Source organism: Tribolium madens, unplaced genomic scaffold (genome assembly GCF_015345945.1).
Source record: "Tribolium madens isolate multiple individuals breed KSU strain unplaced genomic scaffold, Tmad_KSU_1.1 Scaffold_19;HRSCAF=116;Tcas5.2_LG9, whole genome shotgun sequence".
In the NCBI taxonomy this organism is placed as follows: domain Eukaryota; kingdom Metazoa; phylum Arthropoda; class Insecta; order Coleoptera; family Tenebrionidae; genus Tribolium; species Tribolium madens.
In genome coordinates, this window is record NW_025400983.1 from 1,719,991 (window position 1) to 1,722,784 (window position 2,794).

At 30.9% G+C, this 2,794-nt stretch overlaps 1 protein-coding gene across 2 annotated transcripts in view; it reads right to left on the reverse strand.

The window, feature by feature from the left end:
* The window catches only part of LOC123014079 (zinc finger protein OZF-like), a 149,737-nt gene that overhangs the window by 81,079 nt on the left and 65,864 nt on the right, over positions 1-2,794 (reverse strand). Inside the window, exon 6 of one of the 2 annotated variants that reach the window (XM_044412964.1) lies at positions 934-1,064. The exons of the other annotated variant lie outside the window; for it this stretch is intronic. Coding sequence (XP_044268899.1) covers positions 1,036-1,064 — 29 coding nt within the window. The 3' untranslated portion in view covers positions 934-1,035. Of the gene's footprint in view, positions 1-933; positions 1,065-2,794 lie in introns of those variants that run through there. 2 annotated transcript variants of the gene reach the window in all.

Sequence of the window (2,794 nt, forward strand, 5' to 3'; positions counted from 1 at the left end):
GTTACAAAAATCTCTTATTTTAAAACAAAAATTAACGACACTCAAATTTCGCGCCAGATACAAAGTGACTCTCATAATTTGTCGCTCAATTCCTCATCAGTTTTAAGACACTAGCTTTTTAAATGAATGACCTTCTATTAATAAAGATTAATGATTCTGGTGATCAAAATAGTAATTAWACGCAATTTTCACATGACACGAATTTTTTAAATTGAAGCAATTTTTTCTCAATTATCTGTCAGATAGACTTTGTGTGACTAAAAAACTTCCTAGAAAAGTCTTATTTGAAAAAAATGGTGAGGTTGGGTGTGATTCCTCCATTCAGGTTGAGTGACCCTCACCTCGTCAAGTTTTTGCCGGCAGCCCCCTTGGGGCAGGCCGTATATAATAATAAGCCATCGTCGTTGTAGATTGAATCGGCGCTATCTGAATGCGATCAGAAAACACTAAACACATACTACCTGGTGCATGATGGACTGGTAATTAGAGAGTGCGCTTGTCACGCGTCTCTCTCCATTAAATGGAAGCTCGCACATTACAGGAAACTTCTCCAAACGCCCTTTTGCCATCGAAACGAGGCAATAATCACGTTGGCCGGGAGCAGTCCCAGCGCCATCTTGCTACCGCCTCTGCGCATTCTTAATACCCAACATATATCATTATAGACACACTCCGCGTAGGCACACTAATATCCGAAAGTTTTGCCACCATTTCTACGCACCTAACACGCTATTCGCCACGTCACACTGGAGAACAGCGCGGGACGCTTCATTGCGACAGCGGAGCGGACTACAGCCCCGGGCTAAATAATATACATCGCTCCATATAGATTATAAAGCTATTTTACATACTAGTAGCACTCTCGGGTATTAATATATCATTATTTTCTGAAAGCTCGATTTTTAATACAAGGGTGAAATGAATCGTATAGACTGGGAAAAAAAACGAGTTTATTTTCGAATAAAAATTATTTACATTTCTATACAAGTAAATTAAATTAAAATCACTTACAAAAATTTGTAATTTTGAATTTGGTCAGCCCTTGCGAGTAGCGGACGGCTTGCCTAAAAACAACCAAAAATTAATCACACTCAAATTTTTGACAATTTTTTGATTTTTTTTTAAAACGAGCTTTTTGGGAGAGCTTGTATAAAAGTCTCAGGTGATGGGACACATATTTTCTCTCTTATTTCAAAACAAAAACTAATGACAGTCAAATTTTGCGTCATATAGAGAGTGACTCGCTTAAGGATTCATGAATTAGTTTCTCAACAATCGTCAAATTTTACCGATTTTTTCAAAATACGAGTTTTTTGGAGCACTCTATATAAAAGTATTAGATGGATCACTCTGTATTAATAAAGATTAATGATATTTTGCATTAGATACAGGGTGATTGCATAAGAATTTATTGCTCAATTTTTTACCAAATATTTATTATTTTTTTCAAAATACAAGATTTTTGAGACAGTCTTAGATGAATAGATGAATCACCCTGTATTAATGAATATTAATGAAGATTAATAATTCTAATTTTCTAGGATGATAAAATTAAAAATTATTTGAATAGATAGTAGCAAATTAAGAACTTTGAAAGTCAGGAAAAACTTTTTTTTTTTTGTTAAAACTGAAAAAATTTAAAGAAAAAAATTTTTAGGATTTAAAAATTCCTTATTTTTCTACAAAAAAATAATGAGAGTCATTTATACGTGAGCTTTTTGAGACAGCCTGTATAAAAGTCTTAGACAGATCACTCTGTATAAATATTGATTAAAACTTTAGCCACTTTCATATACTTTTTTAGGCTTTTTGAACTTTTTATAAACTTTCATTTAATTTCAAATACTAGCTTTTTGGGACACCTGTAGGTATGTTAGTTTTGGATCGATGACCTTGTATAATAAAGATTAATGTTTCCGTAAATTGTTTACATTTAAATCATTTAAATAAAAAAACAGATAAAAAATCAAAAAAATTTAGGTTCAAAAAATATTTTATTTGAAAACAAAAATTATTGCCAGATACAGGGTGACTCGCATAAAAAATTAATTTAGCTTAATTTCTCATCAAAAGTCAAATCAATTTTCAAAATACGAGTTTTTTGAGACAGTCTGTGTAAAGTCTTAAATAAATTCACTGTGTATTAATAAAAATTAATGAAATTTTGTCTCAGGTACAGGGTGACTCGCATAAGAATTTATGGACTAATTGTTTTTTATTGAATGTCAAATTTATTTTATTTTTTTACACTACGAGCTTTTTGATGGAGTCTCTGTAGAAGTCTTAGATGAATCACTATGTATTAGTAAAGATTAATAATACAGGGTGACTTGCATAAGAACTTATCTCCATTCTTCTTTCAATATCAAAATATTTTTTTTTGTTTTTTTTAAATACAATATTTTCGGACATGCTTTATAAAAGTCTTAGGTAATTCACTCTGTATTAACAAAGATTAATGATTCCATTCCTAAATCACTTCCTAATCAAAATAAAAAACAATAGAAAGAATTTAAAAAAATTGTAGGTGTTAAAAAATCTGTTATTGTATAACAAACCTTAATGACAACCAAATTTTGCGATAGTTACAGGATGACTCGCATAAGATTTCAATTCAGCTCAATTTCTTATCAGTTGTCAAAACAATTTTTTTGATTTTTTTTAAATATGAGCATCGTTAGGACAGTCTGTGTAACAGTCTTAGATGGACCACTATGTATTAATAGAGATATTTGGAGTCAGATACAGGGTAACTCGCATAAGAATTTAATTCACCTTAAATGTCAAATAAATT